Source organism: Leopardus geoffroyi, chromosome A3, assembly GCF_018350155.1.
Source record: "Leopardus geoffroyi isolate Oge1 chromosome A3, O.geoffroyi_Oge1_pat1.0, whole genome shotgun sequence".
Taxonomy (NCBI): Eukaryota; Metazoa; Chordata; class Mammalia; order Carnivora; family Felidae; genus Leopardus; species Leopardus geoffroyi.
In genome coordinates, this window is record NC_059336.1 from 28,600,318 (window position 1) to 28,620,287 (window position 19,970).

Consider the following 19,970-nt stretch of genomic DNA (forward strand, 5'->3'; position numbering starts at 1 on the left):
AGGAGCAGCAGGAACTGTGGGCAGCTGGGTCTCTGGGGAAGCAGGCATCTGGGGCAGGGTTGTGGAAGCTTCTAGTTGTTCCTTGTCTTAGGCTGGGCCCCTCAGGGAAGGAAGGAGGCAGCAGAGACCGAGGATGGCATGTAGCAGGGGAGGAAGGAAGGAGCCGTGGACCCATGTTCACATTTCATTATCTGCTCATCATTCCAGAAATGTTCTCCACGTGTCTCCTATGTCCTCGGTGCTATTTTCCTCCTGGGTCACCTGTAGTGAGAGGACAGGCGGTCCCTGTCATGGACTGTGCCTCCTCAGGCTTCTTCCCTAAGTCCTGATCCCCCTTCCCCGTCCTCTCCAGTCTGTCCCACAGAGGGTCAGAGAGGGAGCCGTCCTCAGAGCGGCCAGCGGGCACCCGTCAGCATTCCACAGCATTCCTGTGGACTCCTAGTGCCCAAATACTCGAGAGATGCTCTCCAAGGGATCATCCCACCCAGGTGGCCCTCATTCAGCCTCTCTGCCCACTTCCTTACCGGAAGCCCTAGGACTCTGTGCATATCTTTTGACAGCCCTTGACCCCCCTCCCCCACTTCCTGCAGGACCCCACACACTTTCTGGGAGTTGGGAACCTCCCAGAGGGATCCCCAAAGTTCCTGAGGGTTTTGAGAAAGGTGTATCATCTGCTTTTTATTCCAGGTGGGCGCTGACCCTGTGTGACCTGTGGGCTGCCCCTTCCACTGACCTGGCTCCTTCTGGGACTGACCTGGCCCTGTCCTCCTTGTCCATAACTCACCAGTCAATCCGTTGCTTCCTGTGGACATAGATGGCAGAGACAGAGACGAGCAGCAGCAGCTTGGGGCCCAAGGAGAGAGCCACCAGGAGTGGAGTGGACAGTTCTCGATCTGGAAATGAAGGGACAGGAGGCAGCATCAGAGAGGGATCCAGGAGTCCACTCCCAGGGACCTCCACTTACTCCGTCTGAGGAGACCTGGTCCCATCAACGTTCTGAAGCTCATGAATTTCCCCTGGGAGAAGCTTGAGGCAGAATTCAGAATAAGAAGTACATCATCACGCTCACCCCCTCTCAGGCTACCGGGTGTCCTTCCTGAGGGAAGGGGTGGAGACAAAGAGAACTCAACAACACGCAAGTGAGCTTTACTGACTTGTCCCCACACCCAATGGGGCAGGTCTGATGCTCTCTTTCTGAGAAGGGAACAGGCTCATAGTTTATGGAGGGTCATCGGATGAGTGGGAAATCATTCACTGCTGTCCCGTAGGATGGATCTGCGACCTTGTCTTTGGACCAGGATGCGTTCAACCTTTCAGGGTCATAGAAACGAATATCAGCCCAGCCTCGAGTACAGTGAGGACAGTGTCATGGTGACCGAGGTGCAAGTCTGCCCAGCTCTTCCACACTCAAGCCTCGATGTTCTCACGTGCTGAGGGAGCTCTCAGAGTGCCCTGACCTCACGAGACCTGCTGGCTGGACAACACCTGAGGGAGGCAAGGAAACTCTCAGGAGGGCTTTCAAACACCATCCAGCCCACGTGGACCCCAGTGCCAGCATCAGGTAGGATATCTTTCTGTTGGACGTAGATCATTGTATCTGGATGCATAGCTGCAGATTCTTTGCCTTTTTGTAATGACTGGTTTTGCTCTTAGATTTGCATCAAGAAATTCAAGTTAAGGGGAGCCAGGGTAGCTCAGTTGGTTAAGCATGTGACTTCTGCTCAGGTTATGATCTCATGGTTTGTGGGTTTGATCCCTGCGTTGGGCTCTGTGCTGACAGCTCAGAGCCTGGAGCCTGCTTCGGATTCTGTGTCTCCCTCTCTCTCTGCCTCTCCCTCACTCATGCATGCTCTCTCTTTCTCTCTCTCTCTCTCTCTGTCTCTGTCTCTCTCTCAACAATAAATAAACATTAAAGAATAAAAAATTCAAATGAGTTTTTGAAATAGATGGGATAATCTTAGAGGTAGGAGCGGCAACCCATCATTTTTACCCCTGGTGTGTTGGGGGACGGCAGGTCCCAACTGGGTGGCCTTCTGCACTTATACTCAGTTGAAAGAGGTGCATTGCCCATGTTTGCACCTGCTTCTAGAGGGCAGCCTGCAGCAGAGGCCTGGAGGAAGAGCGGGTACAGAGGTTTCGCCCCTCCGCTCCATTTTAAAAAGTCAATAAAGCATCCGGCTCGTCCAAGTATGACTCTTCTGTGCTGCCTTGTGTTCACTATCTCCCTTTGCCAGTCTTGCCTCCTTCCCTGTCTCACATGCACGTGAATCGGGCAGCGCTCCACAGTGAGCTATCCCCCTTCTCGTATATCTTAGAGGCTGCTTCCCAAGGCAGGTGACCTGCGGAGTTTGTCTGGGAGGGGTCTGGAAACCCAGCTCTAAGGTGCAGAGACAGACCCGGGTCTCAGTCAGCTGACTGGCCAAGAGGTCCCCAGCCTGGTGGGTGGCGGGGCAGGGGTAGGGCCCAGCCGTCCCTGCTATTGTCACTGCTAAAACCTCACAGTGGTGACCTGGGATGATGTGAGCAGAGGATGGGAGTACCCTGGCAATCTGGAAATGAGTTGGGAATTACAGGAACTATGGGATTGGATGGGTGTTGCTGGGCTGATGCCTTTCAGAGAAAGACGATGCAAACTAAGACCAGCGAATCACACCTGAAAGGTCAAGTGTGAAAGAGGACATCTGGGCAACATTGTAGACTCACACCTCCTAGAGCCGGAGGGAAGAAAAAGCTAAGGACGTAATTGGGTCCACCATCACCATAAGAGCATCGGCGCTACAGAGAAGACTGGATTCTCAGCTTCAGTGCACCTGCTTTGCCAGAACAGGGCCGTGATGGGGAACGATGGGAGACAGATACTGAGATGTGGGATAGGGACTTTGGAGACAGGGCATTCAAAGCCCTCAGGGCACTTGTGTCTGCTGAGGACAAGGCAGCACCTTAGTTACTCATCTCCGAATAGAACTTCTAAACCCAAAGGAAAAAGAATAAAAGGACAGTAAATTCTATGGAAATCTGGTTCTCAATAGTCCTTGAAGACAATGCCCAACCTTCAAAATCTCTGGGAGACAAAAGAGAAAATTCACCAAATCCAAAAGCTCAGTCACTTACACCGCTGTCCTCCTACCCTCACCAGCCACAGGAAAAGGGCAGGTGAAGCAAAGGGCAGCGAGTCAAGGAGCCCGAGAGTTATGGAAATACCACGGCCAATATTAAATCCAGCTGAAATTAGAAATTTTTTTAATGTTTATTTATTTTTGAGAGAGACAGAGTGTGAGCAGGGGAGGGGCAGAGAGAGAGAGAGGGAGACCCAGAACCCAAAGCAGGCTCCAGGCTCTGAGCTGCCAGCACAGAGCCAGATGTGGGGCTCGAACCCACAAGCCGTGAGATCATGACCTGAGCCGAAGTCGGACACTTAACCGACTGAGCCGCCCAGGCGCCCTGAAATCAGAAAATATTTTAATGTGTCCTGCCCATCAGGACACAGATCTTAGGAATGGGTTTCAAAGTGTGCTTGACTTAAAAGGGTTGGCCCTGAACCTCCAGAGTCTGTGAATATGTGGTACCTTATGTGGCAAGAAAGACTGTGTGGTAACTAGCTAACGTCTTGAGTGGGTCATTATCTGGGACTATTGGAGTGGAGCCAACTTAATTACCGAAACCCTTACAAGCGTAGGAGGTATGCAGAGATTGGGAGCAGGACGCGTGAGGACCACAGCAGAGGTCAGAGGGTACGGGGCCCTTGGCCAAGGAGTGGAGCTGCCACTAGGACCTAGAACAGCAAGGACACAGACTCTCCCCGAGAGACCCCAGAAGGAACGCAGCCCAGCCACCCATTTTAGACATTCCACACTAGAAATGGAAGATAATGAATGTGGGTTGTTTTAAGTCACTAAGCATGTGCCAGTTATCAAAACAGCAGTAGGAACCTAAGATCAGGAGGCAGGGGCGTTTTATTTTATTTATTTTAAAATATTTATTTATTTTGAGAGAGAGAGAGAGAGAGAGTGAGCAGAGGAGGGGCAGAGAGTAGGGAGACAGAGAATCCCAAGCCAGCTCTGCACTGCCAGCATTGAGGCCAACGTGGGCTTGAACCCACGAGTCGTGAGATTATGAACCTGAGCTGAAATGAAGAGTCGGACGCCTAACCGACTGAGCCACCGAGGTGCCCCAGGAGACAGGGACATTCAAAAGGGCAGATGGGAGTAAAAGGGAGAGGCATGATTTAAAATGGATACTTCAAGGAGGGAAAGGCAAACAAGAAGGAAGAGGTGCTGTGTCATAATTGAGCGGTGAAGGAAGATGGAAAAATGGGGCAGGCAAACTTGGCATCCTGAAGAAGACCCAGAAAGATCAGAGGACTCAGAATCTCTGTCCAAACAGAGCCAGCCAACCCCAGGCCTCAGCAACACACGTGGTTATGCTATATTGAGAGAAATGAGGTCCATTAAGCTAGGACTATCATAAAACACCTCAATACCATTGACAGAAAGATGTGCATCTTTACATCAGATGCACCGGACCCAGAAAGGCAGTGGCCAGAGCCTGGGACGTCCGTGGAGTGGCATCCTGGTGCGTAGGGTCACAGAAGCATCTTACACTTGGCTCTGGCCTGCCAGCTTAGCCAACCTTAAAATCCTATTTGCAGCCTTAGCACACTAATAAGCTTGCCAGTTAAGGCACACTAGAAATACCAGAATTAACAGCCCTCGTGTGTGCCCCAGTGTAAGACAGAAGTCTAAAAACCAAACCCAGGCTTGTCAAGATGATATGCTGTGGACTTGTCTCCTGGTTGAGTGCATGCCTGACCCCTGGAAATGGCATGAGGTCCAAGCATAGGAGGACTCTGAAAGGTGGATGAGGAAGGCAGGCAGTTAAATGTCAGCAGACTGGAGGAAGAACGCAGCTTAGGTACCCTGGCTTCGCGTTCCTGAATCCCTGGAAACAGAAGCAGGCCAAGGTGTGACACTCAAAGAAAAGTCTAGCATCAATCTCAGTTTCCAAAGAAGCAATCCGGTGAAGAAATGGGGGAACCAAATGAGACTTTTAAATACATAGAACAAACTGAGGGTTGCTGTTGGGGAGGTGGGTGGGGGGATGAGCTAGTGGTAATGGGCATTAAGGAGAGAACTTTTGGGGATAGGCACTGGGTGTCATCTGTAAGAGATGAATCACTGGGTTCTACTCCTGAAGCCAAGACTACATTGTATGTTAACTAACTTGAATTAAAAACAAACCAACAATGGGCAGAAGGCACTAATAGACACTTTTCCAAACAAGACATCCAGATGACTAACAGACACATGAAAAGATGCTCAACGTCACTCATCATCAGAGAAATACAAATCAAAACTCCAACGAGAAGCTACCTCACTCTGTCAGAATTGCTAACACAAGTGACAACAGTTGTTGGCGGGGATTCGGAGAACGGGGAACCCTCTCGCACTGGTGGTGGGAATGCAGACTGGTGCAGCCACCCTGGAGAACAGTATGGAGGTTCCTCAAAAAGTTAAAAATAGAACTATACTATGACCCAGCAATTGCACTGCTAGGTACTTACCCAGAGGATACCAAGATACAGATTTAAAGGGGTACATGCACCCCAATGTTTATAGCAACATTATCAACAATAGCCAAACAATGGAAAGAGCCCAAATGTCCATTGACTGATGAATGAGTAAAGTCGTGGAATATATATATGTATATATATATATATATATATATATATATATACACACACATATGTATACACAGTGGAAAAGTACTCAGCAATCAAAAAGAAAGAAATCTTGCCATTTGCAACAACATGGATAGAGCTAGAGTGTATTATGCTAAGGGAAAGAAGTCCGTCAGAGAAGGACAAAGGCCATATGATTTCACTCATACATGGAATTTAAGAACCAAAACAAATGCACATACAGGAAGAGGGGAAAAGAGAGAGAGGGAACAAACCACACGAGACTCCTAATGGTAGAGAATAACCCAAGGGTCGATGGAGGGAGGTAGGGAATGTGCTGGAAGAGTGACGTGTATCAAGGAGGGTACTAGTGTTGAGCACTCGGTATTATATGTAAGTGATGAATCACTGAATTTTACTCCTGAAACCAGTATTACACTGTATGTTAACTAACTGGAATTTAAATTAAAAAAAAAAATCTCAGTTCAAATTTCAAAAAATGAGGAGGAACAAAATCAATTCAAAGAAAATGAAGGAAAAAAAAGAGGAGAAAAAGCAATGAAATTGCGAACAGAAACAATTGAGAAAATCACTGAAACAAAAGTGGGTTCTTTAACCGACACATGAAAAAATGCTCCACATCACTCCTCATCAGGGAAATACAAATCAAGACCATCATGAGATACCACCTTACATCTGTCAGAATGGCTGACATTAACAACACAGGCAACAACAGATGTTGGCGAGGATGCGGAGAGAGAGGATTTCTTTTGCACTGCTGGTGGGAATGCAAACTGGTACAGCCACTCTGGAAAACAGTATGGAGGTTCCTCAAAAAACGAAAAATAGAACTACGCTACAACCCAGCAATTGCACTACTAGGCATTTATCCACGGGATACAGATGTGCTGTTTCCAAGGGACAACATGCACCCCCGTGTTTATAGCAGCACTGTCAACAATAGCCAAAGTATGGAAAGAGCCCAAATGTCCATCGATGGATGAATGGATAAAGAGGATGTGGTATATATATATATATAATGGAGTATTACTCAGCAATCAAAAAGAATGAAATCTTGCCATTTGCAACTACGTGGATGGAACCGGAGGGTATTATGCTAAGTGAAATGAGTCAGAGAAAGACAAAAATCATATGACTTCACTCATATGAGGACTTTAAGAGACAAAACAGATGAACATAAGGGAAGGGAAACAAAAATAATATAAAAACAGTGAGAGGGACAAAACAGAAGAGACTCATAAATATGGAGAACAAACTAAGGGTTACTGGAGGGGTTGTGGGAGGGGGCATGGGCTACATGGGTAAGGGGCACTAAGGAATCTACTCCTGAAATCAGTGTTGCGCTATATGCTAACTAACTTGGATGTCAATTTTAAAAAATAAAAAAATTTTTAAAAAGTGGGTTCTTTGAAAAGATCAATAAAATTGAAAATCTTCTAGCAATTTTGACAGTGAAAAATATGAAAAGTAACACATTATATCAAGAATGAAACAGCATGTCACTACAGACCCTACAGACATCAACAGGCTATCAAGGTAATACTATGAGCAACTCTGTGGGAAGAAATTTGATAACTCAGAGAAAATGGACCAAACTCCTCAAAAGCACAGCGGGCCCCCAAGTATCCTATATAAAATGATGAATCTGAGTAGCCATTCAGATTATTTTCAAGTCAAAAAAAGAATTGTGGAGGCCTAGGTGGTTTCACAGGAAAGTTCTTCCAAGCATTTACAGATGAATTAAAACCAAGCTAGGTGCACAAAATAAAGTTACAGAAGAAATTTTTGAAAATCTGAATATAGACCCCATTTTAGATGATAGTAGGAAATTATTGTATGAAGTGTCTAACGGTATATTGGTTTTGTAGAAAAGCCAATGTCATTAGTCACATGACTACACAATTATGGACTCTATTTGCAACTGGATGTGCATCCATGACTAAGTCATTAGTGGACACAATTCTGCAACTTCTGTATACCTCTAGTTTTGAAAGAAGTTATTTGTTTTCCTCTTCCTATCTATACTCTCCCAGTTGGGAGGGACATGGACACTCAGTGACCCATTGTTGACCCAGCAGTGACAGCGATGTCATAGTGCATGTAGAAGGAACATGGGCCTTTGAAAGGTCTTTTGGAGCAAAGACTCCTTGAATCCTGGCTCCGCCTGCTCCTGATGTTACATGAGAGAGAAATGAGATATACTTCGGTCATAAAAGGGGGACTCTGTAGGTCCTTGGGACAATGACCAGTTGCTATATCTAATACGTGTTTGTTCTACAGGCTGGTGGTCCCTGTCCTCAGGGACTCTCTCTCTCTCTCTGAAAATAAATCAATAAACTTAAAAAATATTTCTTTATAAAAACAGAAAACCGGAAACTCCAGGTCCTCTGGACTTTCTTTCCAGAATTTCAGAGTGGTGGATGCAGACATTTGCTGGGGTGACGATAGAATGTTCTGAAGGAATATAGAATAGGCGGGTAAGAAAGACCGGGAGGAGGGGGTGGCTGGCCTGGCATGGTGACTTTATCCCTGTCAGGTGAAGGAGCAGGAGGCAGACCCTAGCAACAAGATCATCTCCCTCCCTCTGTTGTTTCTTTCTCTAATGCGTGGTTATGTCAAAAGATCTAAAGAGATCTGTACCAGACTCTTACCAGTGGTCATCCTTGGAATGTGGGCTTTGGGGGAAGTCCCGGACCTCACAGCAAATTTCTACTTCGTATCTATAGACTTCTAGATTATTCTATAATGAGCCTGAATAACTTCTTTACCATGAAAAAAGAAAATATAAAATTAAATCCCAGATTAGTTGACATCAAGGCTCACCCGAGTTTCCATCTGTGCACTGGTCCTTAGTGTAGCCAGAGGTCTTGAGTATATGCCTTTTGGTGACTGCCTGCTGCCCATCATGCTGCACCTGGCAGGTGACCACCACATCCTCTGTGTGGGTAGATAAATTCACCAGGAACAAGCTCGTCCAGTTGAAGGTCCCATCCTTGTTCTCTATGAGGCTAAAGGTGGTTTCTGTTTTGGATATGTTGTTCTCCAACCAAGTCAGCTGGAGGCGCTGGGGGTAGAACTTCTTCACTTGGCAAATGACAATCACCTGATCCCCTGTCATGGGTTGCTGGGCAACCTCCAAGGTGGGTGGAACTGAAACAGCACAGAGCAGAAGCTCTGACCTCATGAAACAGACACATCACTGGGGAGGGGCTCGAGAACTTAGCTCCCCCCACGCAGCAAGGGAATCACCCAGATCAGTGCTAGGCATACAGCTGGTGCTCAAACACTGAGGGTAGGCTTTGCATGTGAATGAAATCCCTAAGCACAGTGCCCAGTACACAGTAGGTGCTCAAGGTACCTACTGGTAGCTCCTATTAGGGTAATGATGAGTGAAATTGAGCCCCCAGCATGCATTTGGAATCGAATAACTAGCAAAATCCATGAAATCACCAAGCACACAGTGGCTGGATTACAGTAGGTGTTCAATAATTGGAGTGGCTATGGGAAAGTAAATCAAACTACCTAGCACGGTAGGTGTTCACCCGGAACTGCCGTTAAAACAGGAGGAGGTGACGGTACCCCTGGGTGCCCGGTGGTTGGGAGGGTCTGTCAGGAGGCAGGTTCCAGGGAATGGAAGGCTGGGAGCACGGAGTGGGGGAGGGGCAGGCTGGGAGGCTTGGGGGCCGCAGCTGGGCTTGGGCCGGGGGTGACGGGCATCTACCTCGGAGGGTCTCGCACAAGTTGGCAGTCCCACGAAGAGGGGGGTCCCCCTGCAGGGTCACGTGGGCCACCTCGCAGGTGACCTGGGAGCGAACGTCCCCCGGGGCCAGCGGCAGCGTGGTTGTGCTGAAGATGCTGTAGGAAGCGCTGTCTCCCTCTGGGTCCACGGTGGTCTGGGAGGCCGCCAGCTCCTTCCCGTTTTTGAACCATTTCAGGGTGATGTTTCTGGGGAAGAAGCCGTGGGACTCGCAGGTGAAGCTCACAGTCTGCTCAGGTGTGGCCCTGGCCGTGGGGCCCGACACCACGGGGGGAGAGGGTTTGGCTACAAGAGGAGCATTTACGAGCAGTAAGCATGACTCTGGTCATCCTCAGCAACGACAGGCATGTGACACTGTGCAGAACCCTCGCATGGATTATTTTTTAGCCCTGCTGATAGTGTTGGGAGGGCGGTGTCGGAGACTGACTGAGTCAGGGGCAGGGCCCGCGTGCAATTCCAGCCTAAGTTCAAAGTCCCCCTTGTCTTCTCTCCCAGGGGACTTCCTACCAATCTGGGCACCGGAAGGACATTTCTGGTGGGTGTCACTCTCGGTGTCCACCTCCTCCTCCTACAGTACCCAGAACAGAGCTTGCACATAGCAGGTGCTTAGTAAATGCCGAGTGTAGAGGATTCTGGACACATCGACATGAGTGCTATTTGGAGGCAGATGTGAGGATGGGCCTTGTGACTAGCATGTCTCCCAGACTTTCAGTCTCTCACCCTGGGAACCAGAGGGCTGGTCATGATTGGAAAAGGGAAGAGCTGGGAACCTGCAGACCGCGGTTCCAGATTTTCCCACCGTTTAGCAGCCGTGGGGCCTTCAGCAAATAGCACAACCTCTCCAGGCCTCAACTTTCCTGATCCGTGGAAGGGGCTCATTCAGGGGCACCCGCCAAAGCACCTGATCCTTATCTGTTGCTCAGACAGTGGAGGGCATTCTTACTGACTTGTTGTCACAACCAGGGGAAGGAGCGATACTCACCGCTCACGATGACCTGGGTGCCTGGTCCAGACTTAAACTCCACATCGGGGTTCCCTTTCTGGAACTTCACACAGTAGTAGGTTCCCGTGTCTTCTGTGGTGATGTTACTGATGCGGATGGAAAAGTCCATGTTGTTTCGCTTTGTGACGTCTGTAACATTTGTTACTCGAGGGGAGTGAGGGTCTCCTCTGAAACTGAAGATTAACTCCCGGCCTGGCCTTGTGCCCCTGAACCAGTCGACTTTCCCAGCGGGCTGCAGGGAGGTCAGGGTGCAGTGAAGAGTGGCCGTCTGTCCGGCTGCCACAGACACCGACTTCTCGGGCTGGATCACCTGCAGTTCCGCCTCACCTGCCACACCTGGAGGGAGAACAAAACAGCTACTTATGATCCTTGTTTGATCCTGTCCGTCCGCTCAAGTGTTTATCCACAACAGCTTTCACTGAGTGCACACCGTGAGTCCAGCCCGCTGCGTGTACACGGCATGTAGCCCTCGCGATGAGCCTGTCACACGGGACCCTGTTACAGACGAGGAAAGCAAAACACAGAGAGATTCAGTGATGTGGCACACGGCAGGCGGACGGCCCCAGCCCTCTCTGAAAGTGTCGTGCTTCGCCGAATGATCCTGCATGTCTGTGTTCTGGCCCCTTGGGGTGTTACACTCTCTGATCTTTTGCATTCAGTGGGGCCGTGAGACTTCTTTAGACCATTGTGTGTGAGCGGAAGTGATGGATGTAGTTTCTGGGCTGTGTGTTTAACTTCTGGAACCTCTATGGATCAACTTCCCTCCTTCACAAGCACGTGTACATGCTGGGGTCTGTCTCAGCAGCCTGGATGCTTGAGAGACAGTGATGGGCAGAGCTTTAAACACTCCATAAGCATGTAGTTTCATAAGAAGTAGAACATTCAAAAATAGGTGGTTTTTTCCCCCTCATATCGTAATCATTTTAGTTTCTGAATGCTATTGCAACACTTTTAAAAACTTAATGCCAAAACCTACAGAAGTTTATTATCTTCCAATTCTTGAGGTCAGAAGTCCAAAATTGGTGTTGCTGGGTTAAAATCAAGGGTCAGCTGAGCTGCGTTTCTTCTGGAGTTATTGTCTTTGTCTTTCCAAATTCTAGAAGCTGCCCACAATCTTTTTCTCATGGTTTCCCATCTTCCAATCACTCCAGATTCTTGCCTATCTTGTCACCTGTCCTTCTTTAACTTTGATTTCCATGCCTCATTCTTATAAGGACTCTTGTGAATATATTTGGGCCACTTTGATAATCTCGGATAATCTCCCCATTTAATAGTCTTGAGTTAATCACTTCTGCAAAATCTCTTTTGCCATGTAAGAGAAAACTATTCACAGGTTCTAGGTATTATAATATGGACTTCTTTGAGGGGGGATATTGTTCTTTTTACCACATATGTATCCACAGAGTATTACAGAAACCAGTTACTATAAAAAACCTTTGTATGAACCATTGTTATACAGGCTAAGAAGCAGGCAACTTACTGGAATCTGGAAGAAAGTCTTTTCAAGCAGTGAACTGGTGAAATAGTTTGTGAAATAAAATGAGAAATCAACAACAGAACCAGAAACTGGACATTCTCAAATATATAGAAACAAAACAACTCCTTCTTAAAAATAAAAACTTAAGCAAAAAGGAATCACAAGGGAATTTAGAGAACACCTTGAGATGAATGAAAATGGAAACACAACTTCCCCAAACTACAGTCTGCAGTGAAAGCAGCTCTAGAGGGAAATTTATGGCTGTAATGCCTACATTTAAAGAGAGGAAAGATCACAATTCAGTTAACAACTATGGACCTTGAGAAATCAGAAAAAGAAGAGGAAACATAAACCAGAAGGTAGCAGAATGAAGGAAATAAAAAGGAGTAGTATCTCTATGCTATATATAAATAAAATGTGAAAAAAAAAAAAAAAACAACAGAGGGGAACCCTTTTGCACTGTCGGTGGGAATCCAGACTGGTGTGGCCACCTTAGAAAACAATATGGAGGTACGTAAAAAAAATTAATCATAGCACTACCTTATGACCCAGAAATTGCACTACTAGGTATTGATCCAAAGGATACAAAAATGCTGAATCAAAGGGGCTTATGAATCCCAATGTTTATAGCAGCACTGTCAACAATAGCCAAGTTATGGAAAGAGCCAAAGTATCCATCAACTGATGAATGGATAAAGAAGATGTGGTATGTGTGTGTATATATATACATACATGTATGTGTGTGTGTGTGTGTGTGTGTGTGTGTATACACACACACACACATACATACATACATGCAATGTATATAATACTATATACATATAATACACTAATATATATACTATATAGTGACCTACAATATACATAGTAAATACTATAATACAATGTATATGAATACGGGCACTTGTTGCATGAGCACTGGACGTTGTACGGAAACCAATTTGACAATAAATTTTATTTAAATAAAAAAAGAATGAAATCTTGCCATTTGTGACGACATGGATGGAACTAGAGGGTATTATGCCAAGTGAAATAAGTCAGACAAAGATACCAAATGAGCTCACTCCTACATGGAATTTGAGAAACTCAACAGATGAACATAGGGGAAGGGAAGGAAAAATGAGATAAGAGAGAGGGAGGCAAACCATAAGAGACTCTTAAATACAGAGAACATACTGAAGGTTGCTGGAGGGGAGAGAGATGGGGGGATGGGTTAAATGTGTGATGGAAATTAAGGAGATCACTCTTTGAGATGAGCACTGGGTGTCATATGTTAGAGATGAATCACTGGGTTTTACTCCTGAAGCCAAGACTACAGTGGGTGTTAACTATCTTGAGTTTAAATAAAATCTTAGAGGAAAAATAAAACCAATATCAACAGTCAAAACCAATATCAACAGTCAAGACTCAAGTGCATTTCTCTAAGTGAGTGGTGACCAATTCAAAAAGGAAATTAGCAAACAATTCCACTTGCACTAACATCATACTTAGTAGTAAATTGTTTTCATGGGGATGAAAGGCTGTACACCAAAAAGTGTAAAACAATTTTGCTGAAAGAAATGAAAGAAGACATAAATAAATGGAAAAACTTCCTCTGTTCGTGCATTGGAAGACTTCATATTGTTAAGATGTCAATACTACCTAAAGCGATCTACAGATTCAATACAATTGTTATCAAAACCCCCATGGCAGTTTTTTTTTTTTTTTTTTTTTTTGCAGAAATGGAAAAGCCCATTCTAGAATTCATACGCAGTTTGAAGGGTCTCAGATCACCAAACAATCCTGGAAAAGAAAATAGTTGGGAAACTCATACTCCTTGATTTAAAAACCTACTACATAGTATAATAATTAGAGTACTGTAGTACTGAAAAGGAATAGAGATATAGAGCAATGGAATTGAATGGAGAGCCTAACAATAAACCCTCACATATATGGTCAAATGATTTTCAACAAGAGTGCCAAGACCATTCAGTGGGGGAAAGAGTGATCTTTTCAACATGAAAAGAAACACGGGAAAACTGAGTATCTACATCCAAATAAGGAAGTTGAACCCTCACCGTACTCTGTATAGAACAATGAGCTCAAATTGGATGAAGGGACCTAAATACAAGAGCTAAATCAATAAATCAATAAATCAAACAAATTTTCAGAGAAAAAACTGTAGGGAAAAATTGTGATATTGGATTTGGCAATGATTTATTGTATAAGAAACTAAAAGCAAACATAGCAAACTAAAACATATTTAAAATGGACTTTACGAAAATTAAAAAAAATTGTTGCAGGGGTCCCTGGATGGCTCAGTCCAGTATGTGCCTAACTCAGGCTCAGGTAATAATCTCATGGTTCATGGATTCAAGCCCTCCATTGGGCTCTGTGCTGGTGGCGCAGAGCCTGCTTAGCATTGTCTGTCACTCTCTCTTTCTGTCCCTCCCCTACTTCTGTGCTGTCTCTCTTAAAATAAATAAGTAAATTAAAAAAAAAAAAACAAAAACAAAACTTTCAGGCAGCAGAGGACAAAATCAAAAGTGAAAGAGAACTCACAGAATGGGAGGAAATATTTGCAAAGCATATGTCTCCGAAAGGATCAATAACCAGCATATAAAAAGAACTCGTACAATTCAACAACGAAATAATGAACAGCCCAGTTGAGAAAAAGGACCTAGGACTCCAATAGACATTTCCTCAAATAAGATATTCAAGTGGTGAGTAAGCACATGAAAAGATGTTGGACATCACTAGTCATTAGAAAAATGAAAATCCAAACCACAGTGAGATACCACTTTCCCTGAGAATGGCTTTTACCAAAAACAAAATAAAGCAAAACCCAAATACATACAAGAAAATAAAAAATCAGGATAAAAGGATTGGGTAAGCTGTGGATAAGTTGAAACCATCGTACATCGTCGGTAGGAATAAAAAATGGTGCAGTCACTGTGGAAACTGGTGTTTTCACTAAAATTGAAATATAGAATTTACCATATGATCAGAATGTTCCATTCTTAGGCAAACACCCCCCAAATTACTGGTGTGTACTCAGATCTTTGTCCATCCGTGTTCATAACAGTATTTTTCATGATAACCAAAAGGTAGCAGAAAAAATTCATATCTATCCATAGATGAGTGGATAAAAGGTGTTGATGTAGATATATACACTGGACTTCTTCTATTCAACCTTAATAAGCAGTGAGAGTCTGATATGTACTATACAATGGATCAACCTAAAAAAATATCACTTTCAGTGAAATATGCCAAATACAAAAGGACAGGCATATGATTCTACTTACATGAAGTATCTACAAGAGACAGATTCATAGATACAAAAAAATAAAATAGAGATTATCGGTGGCTGTGGGGGAAGACGGAATGGAGAATTCTTGTTTAATGGATGCAAAGTGTCTGCTTCGGTTGTGGAAAAAGTTCCTGAAATGCACAGTGGTGCTGACTTCCCAACTTTGTGAATGTACGTGAGGCCACTGGCTTACACCCTTAAAAATGGTGAGAGGGTAGATTTTATGTGATGTGTAGTTTAGCATAATTAGAAATACGGCTTCAGAGAAGGTGATCGCCCCATGTAGAGCCTTTGAGTTGGACTAAATGGCTCGAGGACAAAGAAAATGTATTGTTCCAGGGACTGGTAGATTTGAGAAACATGTCCTTGAAGGAGGACATAGCACCATGGGAACACCTAAACAAAGGAAATAGTAGTCTGCAAATTTTTCCGTGTTCTGAAAAGAGTTGTGGGAGGTGGCCTATGTCGGGACATTGAGTTATACATTGAAGGGACACAGTCATTTTGGGGGCATTCATTTCACTGCAAGTGCAAGACTTTACAGTTGGATTTCACTGCCTAAGTGACTAGCCAATCTCTCGAGACATAGAGAAATACAAAATATTTCCTTCCTCTTGAAGTGTCCTAAAAACTAGGCAGGCATATAAATCAGAGGAGAGGGCTACTGGAAACCACACATACATACATCCTGTGTTCTTTTCTATTTCTTAGCTACTCAGGGAGAAAAGGTGTGGTTCGCTCTTACAGAGTGTGAGCTGGTAAAACCCTGCACTGAGCACAATTTGAAACCAACCATGCCTCCTAAGGAGGGTGCATGCTATCACAGGCAAGTCTTGGGTGTGCCAAGAGCATCAGGTGGTTTGATTTGTAAGTCTGGAGAGGAAAGGTGGGGTGAGGAAGCCGAACTGCTAAGACAAACGGGAAGAAATAGGCATGCATCTTGGGGAAGGAAATGGAGGGAACAGGGGGGTGGGGGGAGGAGGTGAGAGGGATTAGAGGGTCAAGAGGAGCCAGGGAGAGGTGTAAACTCTGCCATCTGTGTATCTGTAATCCTCATATTTCCCTGTGTGGCCCAGGCCTTGCCCTTGAACTCTGGATTTGTATGTCTGACCAGCCACTCACCACTTTACTTCGATAGAGGTAAACTTCTCACAGTTAACTCGTCCCAAACTGAACTCGGTTTCCAGCACGTCCTTGTACATCTCAGCGGAGGCACCTTTATTCTCCCCGACGCTCAGGTCCATCCAAACCCTCGGGAGCCTCTCTTTCCACCCCAAATCCTGTGTATCAGGAGATCCTGTGGTCTCTCCTTCGGCATGCACCCACAATCTGACCTCTTTCCCCTTTCTGTCCTGGCTGCTGTCTTGGTGCACACCATATGTCCTTGTTTGCACGAATGCAGGAAGCTCTTGAATGCTCTAGTTCCTTCTGTGTATGCCCTGTGGTAGTCTAATCTCAACCAAATCCTAGAATAAGTTAAAACGCATGTCGCATCATGCCACTTGTGTCTTCAAAACTTTGCAATGGCAACCGTTTCACTCAGAGTAAAAGCCCAAATCCTTGAACAGAGCGGGAGGGTCAGGGCATGTGCACATGCTGTTCCCATACTGTACAGGAAGGCTTTTCTTCCAGAAGATCACATGGCCCACACCCCCACCTTCTTACAATCTTGCTCAAATCTCCCTTCTCAGTGATGCCCACCCAGGCTGCCTCTTTATTTAAAAAAAATTTTTTTTTAATGTTTTTATTTATTTTTGAGACAGGGAGAGACAGAGCATGATCGGGGGAGAGGCAGAGAGAGAGGGAGACACAGAATCCGAAACGGGCTCCAGGCTCTGAGCTGTGAGCACAGAGCCTGACGCGGGGCTGGAACTCACAGAGTGTGAGACCATTGTCTGAGCTTAACCGACGCTTAACCCACTGAGCCACCCAGGTGCCCCCAGGCTGCCTCTTTAAATACATCCTACCCTAAAGAGTCTCTCATTATCTTAGCCAGCTGTACTATTATGTTTCTTCTAACACTCATCGCTTTCTGGTATGTTGTGTTATTTGCTCAATTGGTATATCTATCGTTTCCAGTCTTTTTGTTCATCATGATATAACTTCCACGAGGGCCACTACTTTCTCTCTTTTAATAACCAGTACTTCGTAAGCTCATGTAACAGTTCTTGGCACCTTGTAGTTATCCAGTCAATATTTATGCAATGTGTGAATTTGCATAGGGCAATCCCTTTCTGAGAACTTGGAGTCTATTTTCAGTGGAGAATTTCTCAGGAAATTATGAGAAGCCGAGTGTCCCATGAAGATGTCTTGGTGAAGACAATCATTTGCATATACCCAGGAAGCAGAAGAGCCCCAGAGAAGCAAACCACAAATGCTCTCACCCACATCGCCTTCCCTACACCCGCTGGCAGATCTGCAAACTTCAAGGGATGGATGTGGGGCCACAGGGTTTGAGAAGAGCAATGGTTAGACCCGTGAGATCTAGACTCAGACTGCCTGAGTTCAAACCATAGCCCTGCCTTCACCACTGAGTGACCTTGGACTTTTCTGTGCCTACTTTTCTTATCTGTAAGCTAAGGGACAAAAATGTCTACCTCGGATACAAAGATCCCAGGAAATAACAGACGCGTGCATTTCCAAGTGTGTGTGGCACAGGGTGAGTGCTCAGGAAATTGGAAAGGGATTATGCACGAGATTTCCTGAGGCCTGGAGGCATCAGCCGATGCTAGATAATTGGGATCAGGATATAAGTACCAGTGTAGATCGCATAGGCAGGAATCTCCACTTCTTGTATCCCCCTTTCCCCTCTTCACTCTGATCCAGCATGGAAGAGGACCACCAAGGCAGTAATACACAAAGTTCTCATCGTTTGACCCAGAAGGAAGTTTACTTGCCTTAAGAGCTTGGTGGAGAGTGAGCAGTAAGTTTAAAGAAGTAGAAAAAGAGGGTGACTAGCTGAGAGGCAGCTAACCAAACGTGTGTTCGATGTACATTTCATGTAGAGTGGACGTGATGTGAAGGCAACAGTAAGGAAAGCGCTTTCAAATATGCTGTGTGTGTGCACACGCCCATGTGTGTACCCTTCCTCATGCCCACTCCTACGTGTACACACACAAGTGCATTCCCAAGTATGCATGAAGTGTGGCCCAGCATGCTAGCATACAGATCACTTTGAGGATTTCATGAAATTGTCATACATGTTGAAAGCTCAGTAAAAGATTTGGTGCATAAGGATCACCCAACACATCGTTAACCAGAGTTTGGGAGGACACACAGCAGAACTGGAACTCTGGAGACCTCGGAGTGTGGTAAGTGATGCCTCTTCTTCTGTTTCCCTCTCTGTATTTTCTGATGTTTGTTTAGTTAGCCTCCACCGAGAAGCCGAGCAGCATAACACGGTGGAAAGAATGAACCGTGGAGCTGGGTGGCCTGGACGTGAATCCCGGCAGCTGTACTGACTTAGGTAGGTGACACTGGGCCAGTTCCACTCTCTGCCTGAATTTCTCCATCTGCTGATCAGGAGTAGAGTCCTAGCTATCAGGCGGGGGTGTTGTGAGCATTAAATAATTTAATACATAACACTTGTCCTTGTGGCTGATGAAAGCACCCGCTGTTTGGATATCGCTGGTAACCAGCTTCAGGTGATGGATCCATACACACAATGCTCCCATCCCTGATTTCCTGCTCTCAGATGACACCCAGTCCTTGGCCTTCTGTGGCAGCCCCGCACAGCACACCTGTCCTTACCTGGAGGCCCTTCAGGTCCAGGGATAGGGGGAGGTTGAGGAGGTAGGGAATGGGGATTATACCTCAAGGGGATGCTTACCTGTGAGTTCCAACAGCAGAGGCAGCAGCAGGTAAGAAGGAGGATGGGGCCCCGAGGCAGGGGCTGACATTGTGGAGGTCTGGGGATCCTGCCCTGTGCAAATGTGTGTGCTGGGGAGAATAGGCTCTCTGTTCTGTAGAGAGGAAAAGCCTGCCTCCTCCTATGATTAAGAGGAAGTGCCCATGATGGGGTGAAGTGGCTGTGAGTTAGCAATCTGCTTCTAGATTGTGAAATAGAAGTCAGGCAGTGAAGGCCTCCCTTGCTGAGGGATCCTGTCACATTTTAGAGAGAGAGAGGCCCGGGAGAGATCATGCTTCCTCCCTGCACGGGGCCTCTCCCCGCTCTTGAGGCCCCAAGTTGGGTATAGAGATTACCGAAGTCAAATGGAGCAATGTTTTCTTTTATAGATTGTGCTTCCTGCGTCTGATCTAAAATGTCTATGCTAAACCAAGGCCATTAAATTCAGTTTTGTTTTTTTCCTATAGTTTCTTCTAGAAGTTTTATAGGTAGCCTTTCAATTTACGTCTATGATCCATTGATCATATTAAGTTGTTCTTAGTATTTTTGTGTATACTGTATAGTCACATTATGATAAAGTAATATTCTTTAGACAATATTAAGTTTTGTTTATGTTATAAGGAAACAGTCAAGAATCTTCTCCTTCTTTCTACATATGAATATCTAATTGTTCCAACACCATTTGTCCTAAAGACTATCCTTTCCACATTGAGTTGCGTTGGCACATTTTTCAAACGTCTCTTGACCAAATACGTATTATGTATGGGTCCAGTTCTTTTTTTTTCATGCCAGGGCAAATTTTATTTTGGAAATATTTAACAAAATTTTATTTTTAGGGTTGACATGCAGTGCTGTATTAGTTTTAGGTGCACAACACAGTAATTTGATGATTCTATGCA

General features: G+C 45.4%; 1 protein-coding gene across 1 annotated transcript; it reads right to left on the reverse strand.

The window, feature by feature from the left end:
* Positions 1-9,187: 9,187 nt before the first annotated feature.
* Positions 9,188-19,155, reverse strand: LOC123580389 (signal-regulatory protein beta-1-like). The gene is made up of 3 exons (XM_045445065.1): positions 19,054-19,155; positions 10,438-10,794; positions 9,188-9,740 (listed from the first exon to the last, which is right to left on the reverse strand). The coding sequence occupies exons 1-3, from the start codon at positions 19,121-19,123 to the stop codon at positions 9,253-9,255; spliced, it is 915 nt and encodes a 304-aa protein (XP_045301021.1). The 5' UTR covers positions 19,124-19,155; the 3' UTR covers positions 9,188-9,252.
* Between the last annotated feature and the right edge of the window lie 815 nt (positions 19,156-19,970).